This window comes from Sceloporus occidentalis, unplaced genomic scaffold, assembly GCF_023333645.1.
Source record: "Sceloporus occidentalis isolate IW3139 unplaced genomic scaffold, rSceOcc1.0.p SCAF_13, whole genome shotgun sequence".
Classification (NCBI taxonomy): Eukaryota; Metazoa; Chordata; class Lepidosauria; order Squamata; family Phrynosomatidae; genus Sceloporus; species Sceloporus occidentalis.
In genome coordinates, this window is record NW_028316993.1 from 8,874,450 (window position 1) to 8,885,079 (window position 10,630).

At 45.6% G+C, this 10,630-nt stretch overlaps 1 protein-coding gene across 2 annotated transcripts; it reads right to left on the bottom strand.

The window, feature by feature from the left end:
• Window positions 1–1,875: 1,875 nt before the first annotated feature.
• On the bottom strand, window positions 1,876–10,239 carry LOC149304853 (RNA-binding protein 42-like). Of its 2 annotated transcripts, none has more exons than XM_089478701.1 (10): window positions 10,024–10,239; window positions 9,573–9,726; window positions 9,211–9,298; window positions 8,286–8,351; window positions 6,678–6,838; window positions 6,334–6,474; window positions 5,913–6,119; window positions 4,830–4,950; window positions 3,189–3,383; window positions 1,876–2,365 (listed from the first exon to the last, which is right to left on the bottom strand). In XM_089478701.1, the coding sequence occupies exons 1-10, from the start codon at window positions 10,161–10,163 to the stop codon at window positions 2,253–2,255; spliced, it is 1,386 nt and encodes a 461-aa protein (XP_089334827.1). In that variant the 5' UTR covers window positions 10,164–10,239; the 3' UTR covers window positions 1,876–2,252. The 2 variants fall into 2 exon arrangements, with proteins under 2 accessions (XP_089334827.1, XP_089334826.1); XM_089478700.1 differs by having other exon boundaries at window positions 6,648–6,838.
• Window positions 10,240–10,630: the final 391 nt, after the last annotated feature.

Consider the following 10,630-nt stretch of genomic DNA (forward strand, 5'->3'; position numbering starts at 1 on the left):
GAGCTACTTTCCTTCCCTGACTTAGTGCTGCTCCCTTGTGGAAAGATCCTGCTGTCCCACACCCAGAATGACAAATGCATCTGGCCTGGCAGGAATTGTTTTGTGGCTCTGAGTCATGTCCAACTTATGACCACCCTACGGCAACTCTATCATGGGGTTTTCTTGGCAAGTGTCTTCAGAGGAGGTTTACCATTGCCTTCCTCTGGAGGTGAGTGTGACTTGCCCAAGATCACATAGTCCAACACTCAAACCACTATGCCACATTGGTTCTCCTGGTAGGATTACCCTTTACTTAGAAAGCAAAGGAAGGAACTGCATCCACTAAAGGAACTGATGCCTCTTACCCTGACTCCACTTTTGCTGATCTCTCTCTGTTCAAAGCCAAATGTCTTAAATGGCTGCTAGTTAGGAAAGCCAAGCAGCTGTTCCATAACTGTCACTATAGCTACTATGGAAGCATGGTTAATGAAACTGGCATCTGATCAGCAGCGATAAGTAGGAGACTGGGCTTGGGAACAGGTCAGATATTTTATTCATATAACCCAGCATCCTCAGCTGTGATTGGGAGTAAATTCCCAGAGGTCCCATGCAATGTTTTTCATATTGTACTGGGCCCTTTCAACCAGATATGCCTGATTCTGAGATCTTTTATATGCAGAGTAGATTATATCCTAACTCCTCATTATTTTCACAGAAGAGGAAACTTCCCTAAAAGCCCTGACATTCTTAGTTCAAAAAACAACCTCCTAAAATTAAGAGCTATTGCCAGTAATAGGTTGACATCCTCTTAGTAACCTGTGTGTGCTTAACCCCCTTTCTGGATTGCGTCCAGAGAGCTATTCTTTTGCCCATGCACTCCATCCAAAATCCTCCCACAGACAGTAGCTATCAAACCCCAAGAGGAGAGTTGTTGCTGTTCTTTGTTTTCAGAGGGAAGTTAGAGAAGGAGGGATATAATTCAGACTATGAAAATCCAGCTGCTATAGGCTCTTCAGGGAAGGGAAAGACAGGTGATCTCCAGTTGTGACCACTCCGTTATTTCTTCCTCACCAAGCAGAGACCAGCTGCTTTTCCAGTCTGAATCATCTCTCTCTCCAGCGGTTCAACACAGCAGCAGCCCTACCACCCCGACAGCTGTGTATTGTTAGGACATGGAACTATACCTGTTCAACTATATACACATATAGCCACAGTACACAATACTGAACTAAATCCCAATTGATATATGGAAGATTTCTGGGGCTCTGAAGAGGGAGATGCCTGAAAGAAGACAGTTTTGCAAAGTGGAATATATATGTGAGCACTATGTGGCCCTCTCTACATACTACTAAACTGCAACTCCTAGGCAGCAGATCCAATTAAAAATAATTATAATTGTAATCCACTCTGATAGCTCTTAGGACTGAAGAGTGGGGTATAAATACCATAATAAAGAAATAAAAATAGTGAGGATTTCTTGGAGCTGCAATACAACAGGTTGGTGGGTAAAGAGCTGGGCCTATGGAGGGCCAGCTGATTCCTTCCCACCCCATGCTAAAGGAAGGGAAGAATTAGTTGAAGGGGTGGGATATCCCTCAAGATTTTATTTTTAGAGTACCATGGACCTATTCAAATAAAAAAAATAGGTCTAGCATTCCATGACAACAGCAGGCCTTTCTTAAGATGTTCACCTCAAATACAGCAATTCTGGTTTACACACAGCATCTGGTCATGCTGGCTGCAAACTTGACAATGGGTGCCAACTAAAATGCTGTCCAGCTGAAGAAGATTCCACCTTCTTGAATGAGATTTTTCAAATAATTATGGAAATCTGAAGGAGACAGATCAGTTTAAGGGGGGAAAACACCCAAACACAGGCTGAGCTAACAGAGAAGGTAAAAAGTTACACACAAATTTATTGACTTAGAACACTGCTGGCTGTAGATATTGTTGATGACTGGGAAATATTCCCAGACATGATTAATGGTTGTGCAGCTCCTTCACAGTGAGTCCTGAAAGCTGCTATTAAGTCTACAGAAATTTCAGGAGACATATGTGAGCATTCACTGGGATCCCATAGACAGGAGGCTTCAGTCTGGAAGGCAATCGGAAGAGTTACAGATCACCTCCAATCCTCAGCTGGCAGAGTATCCTTGCAATGTCCTTCAGCCCAGCAGAAGGCAAGGCTGATCACTTCCAGTGATGCCAGATTCCTTTGAATTGTTGGGCTGATGAAAGGGAAGAAGAGCAGAGACTCCGCCATCTCTAAATGGTTACCTCAGTCCCAGTTTCTTCTTCTCCTTTTGTTTCTTACGCACTATATCAATGTTACGATCCTTCCACATACTTTTCCGTAGTTTGATAGGTCGGCTTCCAACATACTTTCCTGCCACAGCATGGGGACAAAAGAGAAGGGAGAAAGGTTAAATTAGAAAGTCCTTTTAAAGTCCACTGACTTTCAATGCAAGCCATTTTGCAAACTGCATTTCAGTGAACTCTCTGGCCTTACAAGCTGACGTGATTAAATCACAGAAAACCTCTCAGTGCCAAAGTACATGTTTTACCTGTACAAACACTAGCTATTTACAGCATCAAAGTGACAACTGAGTGATCACAGACATCAGCAAAAGGAATTCCAAGAAGTGGAAGAGCTGGAAAATAGCTTAAAGAATATTTTGTATGGATTTCATGCCACTTTTTCTGGCTTTGGTATCATGGCAGAGTAACCAAAGCTGCCTCTCCCCAAGTGGCAAGGGAAGGGAAGGGAAGGGAAGGGGTCGGCCTGTGATGTCACACTGACCTCTGTGGCTCAATGAGTGCCTGTATGCTCCAATGGTGGATATGGAACTATTTCTCATTGGAAAAAACTTTAAAAAGCCCCAAAGGACCTTACTAAACACATGATGGCACATGAATTCAACTCAATCTATTGGTCCATCTAGCCCAGTATTTGTAACTTAACTGCAGCAGCTTTACAGCAGCTACAGATAATAATCTATCCTGTCATCTGCTGCTTCATTTTTAGAAGCCATTATTAAGACATCTGCATGCAAAACATGCCTTTTACCACTGAGCTTTGATTCTTTCCCAGGCCTAGCAGCTTGTGGGTAGGCTATCCACCGAGAATGAGAGGGGCAATTTCAAGCATTTTACGTCTTTGTCTCTCTGCACCCCACTCAGATGGATATGAAGCTCAGATTACATCTCACCGTTCATCTCACGCATGGCACGGACATAGTCATTTGGATCTTTGAAGCTGACAAAACCATAACCTTTTGTTTTGCCAGTGCGTTTGTCCCGGATAACCTTGGCCTTCAGAAAGGATGGGTAGCGGCTGAAGGCACGTGCAAGGATGTCGTCATTCACTTCATTGCCCAGGTCCCCACAGAAGATCCGGAAATCATCTGAGAGTGGGAGAGGAAGGAAGAGCAGAACCTTTGAACAGAAACCATCTGGGTTTTTGGAGCTTTTACTTTCTATAGCAAGTTTCTAATTCTCAATACCGCGGGTGGCCTTCAAAAGGAATGCAGTAAAAGCAACCTGAGCAACACACCTCCGGGCTGTGCCATTCAACACAGTATAACACACAAACTAACTCCACCATTAACATGTAAAAACACTTCCTCCTAAACAAGCGGTCCCACAGGTATATATATTCCACACACTTCCATGCCACCACCTTCTGATGATACCAACCACAATTGCAGGCGAAATGTCAGGAATAAATTCTTCCAGAACGTGGCCACACAGCCTGAAAAACCCACAGAAAACCTGATCATTGTTTATGCATTTATGTAAGTGCCTTTTTGCCAAGTACACTATACAAAAGACATCCCTGATGTTAAAAGGCTACACTGGTTGTTTGTTTTGTGCACAACAGAATGATAGCACTACATAGTTAGATGACAAAGGAACATTAATGCTCTGAAAAATAATTTATTTGACTTTCTACCATAAGATGTGTACTCAGAACATAAAAATCAGGGTCAGCAGCAAATTTAGGGGAAATATCAACTTATATACATTAAACGTGAAGCTTAAAGTGTTAAGTGTTATCTTTCGGCCTCTGAGGGAGAGAGAGGGCTGGCCCAGTACCATCGGGCTGGCCTGAAGAAAGAGGCTCCTCCCTCCCTAACTGTCATCTTTCGGCCTCTGAGGGAGAGAGATGGCTGGCCCAGTACCACCAGGGGCTAGCCTGAAGAAAGAGGCTCCTCCCTCCCTAACTTTCATCTTTCGGCCTCTGAGGGAGAGAGAAGGCTGGCCCAGTACCACCAGGGGCTAGCCTGAAGAAAGAGGCTCCTCCCTCCCCAACTGTCATCTTTCGGCCTCTGAGGGAGAGAGAAGGCTGGCCCAGTACCATCAGGGGCTAGCCTGAAGAAAGAGGCTCCTCCCTCCCTAACTGTCATCTTTCGGCCTCTGAGGGAGAGAGTAGGCTGGCCCAGTTCCATCAGGGGCTAGCCTGAAGAAGATGAGCCCTCCCTCCGGTCCATCTGCCTTGGTCCAGGCCTCAGAGGGAGAGAAGAATGCTGGATCTGATTCCCTCCCCCCTCACCATTCCCTTCTCCTTTTGTGTCGTGTCTTTTAGATTGTAAGCCTGTGGGCAGGGAACTGTCTGTTATCCCCTCTGTTGTAAACCGCTCGGATTCCCAGTGATTGGGCGGTATATAAATAAAACCTATTATTATTATTATTATTATTATTATTATTATTATTATTATTAAGCCTTTTGCCCCAAGCATCTATGCTAACCAAGCTTGAGTAAATTGTCTCTTGTCACATGCAATGAGGATGCCCACCAGTATGTTTCACTGTCTGATTATCACCCCATCCTTTACCAACTGGACACATACCAGGGTCCCATTCAAGTAGGCTGGGATCCTCCCAGCATGTCCCAGCTGCCGTACGAATGCAGCGCTTCAGCTTCTCCTGTTTCGTTTTCTTCTTGTCTTCTGGTGTACTTTCTATTACAGGCTTTAGGGACAAAGAAAATGCTGATTAGTTAATATTACTCTATCAAGAAGTCTTCTTTACAATGATGTCTTACTGTCAGGTCAGTGAACTGTGAGTGCCTACTAGTCAGTAAAAGGAAGTATCTTCCAACACAGTAGGGTTTCTTCTTCCCGCTTCATTAGCTGAAGCCTATCTCAATAATACAAGTTTCAATCTCTTTGCTCACTTATGTACCACATTACTGATTTATGGAAATCACACCACAAGTGTGATTATAGCCACTAGCAGAAGGGCTAGACCAATTTGCCTCATTCTGTTCCCCTCCCAAGTGTACTATCTTATAGGTCCCATCATTCCCAAACAGCATTGGAACCACAGTCAACCATATCAGGAGGAGGGTATCAAATAGGAGAAGGCTGGATTATACAAATGTAGAGAACATAATTTTTCGCCTTACCAGAGAGGGGGCAGCACAGATCTCCTGCATAAGCTAAGGGTCTACTGTACTTTCACCTATCACTTGTGTTGTGTATTTGCCACTGTGGAAGTTAGCATTTCATCCTTCCTTTAACAACGAACAAGTACACACACCCGCAACTAACTGTGTCACTAAACAGCCACTCCCACAGATATGCTATGGCTGGTGGAGAGTGAAGGAACTGGAGACGTGTCTGGCTAAGTCCCCACCACAGCCAGATGCTATCATCTTGTAAGGTCTCTGGAGAACCACAGAGGAAGATGTCTTTGGTCTGCATCTGGCTAAAGGAACACCTATCCAATCCACACCTCCATTCTCCATTATTCATGTAATGCTGGGAGGCGGAGGGGAGGGTTATTGTAGAGCCTCAGTGAGTCCTGGAGCTGGTGACAGAAGAGCCATAGCGGAACTCTTACACTATACAGGATCTCAGTTGCTGATAGATCACACATGCAAGATTCATCACATCAATCACTAACAGTCAAAAGTAACCACTACTCATTACCTCTACTGGCACAAATCCAGCATCAGTTCCTCGGGGTCGTTTCCCTCGTGCAGGAACCAGGTCATGTCCACGTAGAGCAGGAAGACCTCGCGCATCCACTACTTGGACCGGCTCCACTTCTGGCATGCTTGGACCAATCACTGGTTCCTCTGGCCCAATGGGCTCCTTCTCCTCCACCACAGGTGCTGGGGGCTCTCGGTGTTCTTCCTGAAAACAAGGGCAAGGGAGAAAGAACACAACATCTTGGCTAAGACTCACTAGAGGTGTTTTTCTGATGCTCTCTGAAGGAGTCACCTACTATGGGAATCTCAGGAGGGCGGTTCAACACCCTCCCACATTCTAAAGAGTGGAAAAGATCCACCTAATAGACACCTGTGTAGATTAAACTTCACATTGCAGAGCCACTGGGACATTCACTGACCTCTTGCTTCTTCACTGGTGGGGCAGAATATACAGTAGGAGCAGCTTGTATGACAGTTGGGTTCACTTTTGGAGGAGCCACCACAGGTCGAGGAACAGGCACCAAGGGAGCCAAAGGGCCAACAGGAATCCCTGGACCAACCTAATCCAGGAGACAGAAATCAATATTGCATTTCACAAATACATCCTTGTTTTCTGTCCTAGTAGGCCACCAAATCTCCATCTCCCTTTAAAGACTGAAGGCAGACAATCCACACAACTTTCCCCATGAAAATTCTTCTTATAATTTAACTGATAAATCTCATGTTACTTTACCCTGTCGCCAGCCCTCCCAAAGGCACTCACAGGAGGACCAGGTCTCATAGGGCCTATGCCCCCTAAGGGCGGACCAGGTGCTCTCTGCATTGGTGGCCCCATCAGCATCGGTGGGCCTTGGGGACCAGGCATGGGAGGCCCCACCATGGGCTGGTGATGAGGAGGGCGCATTGGCATGGGCCGAGGACCACCTGGAAGAAGAAAGAATAATTAGGAGAAAACATTAGCCAACAAAGCTTAACACTGGTTAGTAAGATCCATCTTAAAATACTGGAACTAAAATACTGGTTTCTTCTCTCTAACCTTCAACTGAAGCTTGTAAGGCCTGCTCAAAACTCAAAATCCCAGAAATATGAATCAAGGATTAAATGAAATATTTCTAGGCTTCTTCCTACTTCTATGGAAATGCCTAGAGCCCAAAAGCTCCTGATCAGTTTGGATATAACGCCAATCCATGGTTAAGTAAACGTAACTATGGTTTGAACGGAAAAGATGGAATTAGAATCCATAATTTGAAGGTTTCCTAGACACAACTTATTTCAATTATGGTGTCTGTGTGTGTGCACGCGCAGACAAATAAGGATGTATGTGTGTATAAGACAGAAGAAGGGGGCATTGGTAACAGATGGATTTGGGCTGGCAGAACAGGAAGAGGAGAAGGCTACAGAGTTTATACATAACCCTAATATGATACAAAGAGAGCTAAGAAAGAAAGAAGAAACCACCTCCACACCACCAGGAACCATTATCGGGCATACACAGGGGAATTACAGAACAATTTTTGAGGGGATGAGATGGGGTTAGCAAACCTTCATGGTCCCCTGGGAGACGCATGGCACACCCAATACCTGGCAACTTTCTATTCCTGCTGTAGATTTAAATTCATAGTAGGATCATCCAGCATGGCCAATAACCAAGATGATGGGAGCTCTAGGCCAACATATCTGATAGGGTCAACATTGGGAAAAATTGATGCAGATGGGGGGAAATCTACAGGGCTGCTTACTAGGAAGAATAGGGAGAGGAGGAGAAAACTATACATGAAGCTGCTTTCCACTGAATTCTTAGAGTAACAATAACTATCTGCAGATCCCTGAAACTCCATCATCCCATCTAAAATCTTTTGTAAATAATGAAACTGAACCTGGGCCTTTGGGTAAATCAAATATTCTCCCTGATGAGTTATGACCCCATCTCTGTGAACTGCTGTCTCTAGATAAATAATACCTTCTCAGAGGGAGTAAAATCAGGTCTCCCACACCAAGCTCTCGGAAGTACAGTCATCCCTCCACATTCCCAGATTTGACTTTTGAGGATCTGATTATTCATGGGTTTTATTAATATGTTATCTGTAGGAATATCTAGGTCCTCCAGCACAACTCTATGGTCAATGTCTGGCAGATGTTGACCACAGAGTTGCACTGGAAGACCTAGAAATGCCTAGAGAGGTGTTTTCTCAGGTAAAAACATAGTATTTTTGTTATTTGCAGTTTTTTTCCATTTTCACAGGAATCCTGTGCCCCTAACCCTCGCAAATGTGGAGGGACCACTGTACAGCAAATACAAACAAACAAACAAACAAACAAACAAAAGAGGGCAGGTTATAAATACCACAAATAAATAAATGAATAGACTTACCAGATCTCTGCAGGACATGGGGCACAAAAGTTGGCCGGAGGATGGGAGGCCGTTGTGGGGGAACAGCTGAAGGGAACAAGACTACATTTAAAACTTCATTGGAACATCTTGCACTCAAAGAAGCCTTATATAAATAAGACAGCTTTTTTAGTCTGTTGGAGGCTGACAGAATACATATGGACAACTCTTCTACAGTAGCTCAGACATTTCTCACCCGGCAGACTTTTTGTTTCTATGTTGGCCTATCTTTTCCTTGCCTGTCAACTGGAGTCACCCGGAGAGGTCCTTTTTGCATGTCTTGCTTCCAGCTAAGATGTGGTTGTGGTAAGGCATCATTATAAGGGCACCAAGGAATCTGGATGATACGCAATCCTGCCCCAAATTGTGGCCTGAAGACAGCTGAAACGTTTTTGCATTGGCAGACCTACAAACCCATTCAGTTCTGTTTGTTAACCTTTATGCATTTATTTAATGTGTGCCATTACTGTTTATTTTTGTTACCTGCTAACAACTTTGGATGAAATACATAATGAAAAAATAACTTCTCCACAAATAGGACTAATTACAGCATGGGTGGAGAATATGTGGGCCTCTAAATGTTGGATCACAACTTGCAGCATCCTCAGAAGACATCTAGAGAATCAAACATTCCTCACCTCTTAAGTACAAGTTCCACAGATCTATTACTATAAGCAACAGTACTCAATCCCAAAAGAGAATACACATTTTCAGGATCACCTTTTGCCTCCAAAGGATGGTTACTATGCCTTAGGTTACTAAACTACCTAACTTTTTTTGATTCCCGAAGTGTTGCGAAGTTAGTAATTGGGAGCATGAGAGAAACAGAAACATTTTGCTTGCTCATGTGTTTTGGGAACTTGGCTAAGAGGGCCAGATCTCCGAAGTCAGAAGGGAGTGGCCATACCTGGGCCCACAAATGGAACTGGAGGAGCCACAATTGGGGCCACTACTGTGGCTGCAGCTGCTGCTCGGGCTTCCAGACTTTGCTGGACCTGAAAGACAAGGGGAATGGGGGAGAAGACAGTCATTAATACTGTTGATGATATATATCTCTTCATACACTCGTTGTTTCATGTTCTCTTCTCCCCATTACTGCAGCACAGAGACCAAGCTGGATCAAAGCAAAGGTTCATCCTGTTCCTCATTGCCTCCAAATAGATTCTTCATCTGTATCAGGTTTCAAGGACTTCACTGAAAGCAAGCCAGCCTTGTCTTCTCCAAGTGTCCTGGACTGAAAAACCTCCAACGCATTTGAACCGTACTCACCTGCTGATAGGTGTTGGTTGCAATGATGGGGCGGATGACAGGAACCGGGGGCACTGCGGATACAGCTGGCACCGCCAGGGCAACCGGGACGGCTTCTACCACCGGAGCAACCGGAGGCAAAGAGACTGGGGCTCCCAGCACCTCCTGCTCAAACCTGTGCAGAGTAACATTTCATTAGCACTTGCATTATGCGCTGCAACATTCAACTCTACATTCATTACTGTCTTGACTTTGAACAAATGGAAACGTCGATAGACTGGGCTTTAGAGCTGGCTATTTAACTTGTTGTCTGACTCACTGCTATGGAATTCTGGGAGCTTTGCTCCGCTCTGGGCCCCACAACAAACTCCAACTCCCAGAATTCCACAGCCTTGAGCCAGACAAAGAGTTAAAGCGGCGCCAAACCGGGTTATCCCTCCAGTGTGGATGCAACCCCAGAACCGACACTCACAGCGCCATCTCGGCCTCCATCTCCTTGAGCCGCTCTTCGCCGCTCTTCTTGCCGCCTCCCTTCGCCCCAGGGACCCCGGGGGGCGCCCCAGGAGGAGGCGGAGGCGGAGGAGGAGGAGCGGGGATCGCCGGGGACGCCATGGTTCCCTCGCTGCAGCCTCTGCAGAGCGCAGGACGCCCACGGAGCCACACTTCCGGCGCACGGATACGACGTCACCGCACTTCCGGCGCAGGATTACAACGTCACCGCACGTCCGCCACGCCCCTTTTGCAACATTGAGGGGGCGTGCCAATAGGGAAATATTGGGGAAGGCTTGCCCAATGTTTCCCTATGGGAAGATATTCTGCGCGGCCCGCCCTTTCTGACGTCACGGTAGCCCCTCCCCTTTTGCGTTACATCCGCCATTTTCTCTGACTCAGTCACAGCTCTGCGGGTCCAAGCCTCTTCATTTATCATTCACACTATTCGCCCCGCCCTACCGCTGAAGCCCCACCCCCTTATCGTTGCGTCCGCCATTTATCTGTGTCACTAAATACAGCTCTGTAGGTCCAAGTCTCTTCAACTGTCAATCACGCCATTCGCCCTGCCCTATTGATGAAGCTCCACC

Coding starts and splice junctions, on each gene's coding strand:
- LOC149304853 (XM_089478700.1), bottom strand. CDS start 10,163: ATGGCGTCCCCGGCGATCCCCGCTCCTCCTCCTCCGCCTCCGCCTCCT. Junction 4,951..5,912: donor CTGGATTTGTGCCAGTAGAG/GTAATGAGTAGT, acceptor TTGTCCCTAAAG/CCTGTAATAGAAAGTACACC. Junction 3,384..4,829: donor CCTACTTGAATGGGACCCTG/GTATGTGTCCAG, acceptor TCCCACTCTCAG/ATGATTTCCGGATCTTCTGT.